Source organism: Aplysia californica, unplaced genomic scaffold (genome assembly GCF_000002075.1).
Source record: "Aplysia californica isolate F4 #8 unplaced genomic scaffold, AplCal3.0 scaffold01228, whole genome shotgun sequence".
Taxonomy (NCBI): Eukaryota; Metazoa; Mollusca; class Gastropoda; order Aplysiida; family Aplysiidae; genus Aplysia; species Aplysia californica.
Window position 1 is genome coordinate 138,665 of NW_004798498.1, and position 900 is coordinate 139,564.

The 900-nt window shown below is 54.1% G+C and overlaps 1 protein-coding gene across 1 annotated transcript in view; it reads left to right on the plus strand.

Moving 5' to 3' along the window:
• The window catches only part of LOC101858456 (ryanodine receptor), a gene marked incomplete at its 5' end in the record, with an annotated part of 102,762 nt that overhangs the window by 94,432 nt on the left and 7,430 nt on the right, over positions 1–900 (plus strand). Inside the window, 1 exon segment of the mRNA XM_035973436.1 lies at positions 490–717. Coding sequence (XP_035829329.1) covers positions 490–717 — 228 coding nt within the window.

A 900-nucleotide genomic window follows, 5' to 3' on the forward strand; every position in this document is an offset into this window, starting at 1 on the left:
ATGTCCCATACACCAACATCCCATGTCCCATACACCAACATCCCATGTCCCATACACCAACATCCCATGTCCCATACACCAACATCCCATGCACCATCCGATGTACCCTGTTTACCCGACGTCCTGTGCCCCATACACCAAAATCCCATACCATGTTTACCCAACATCCTATGTCCCTTATAGCAACATCCCATGTCCCATACATCAGCAACATATGTTCCCTACCTTACATCCTATGATCCATATCCACATCCTATGATCCATATCCCAACATTCACTGAAATTCTAATTTTAGCATCCATTTCTGATATGATCGATTGAAGTATGCGGAGACCCTCGAACCCCTCCGAACAACAGGTTACAGAAGGAAAGGGTGGAGGAGGGATGGGAAAGGGAGCGTTGGGGTGGCAGGTAGGTTCGACCCAGAGTCACCCATACCATAGGTCAGCTTAACTCCACCTGAACTGACCCTTCATCCTATGTCCACAGATGAGGAATCTGCTGACCTTCAAGAACGAGGAGGAGGAGGGCACGGACAGTTCTTGCCCCTGTCGTGATGACATGAAGAACTTACTGAGACGTTTTCACGGGGCGTTGTTGGAGGTATGTAGGGGGTGGAGGGAGCTGGGAGAGGTAGGGAGAGGGAGGGAGGTGGGAGAGGTAGGTAGGGGATGGAGGGAGCTGGGAGAGGGAGGGAGAGGGAAGGAGGTGGGAGAGGTAGGTAGGGGATGGAGGGAGGTGGGAGAGGTAGGGAGAGGGAGGGAGGTGGGAGAGGTAGGTAGGGGATGGAGGGAGCTGGGAGAGGGAGGGAGAGGGAAGGAGGTGGGAGAGGTAGGTAGGGGATGGAGGGAGGTGGGAGAGGTAGGGAGAGGGAGGGAGGTGGGAGAGGTAGGTAGGGGA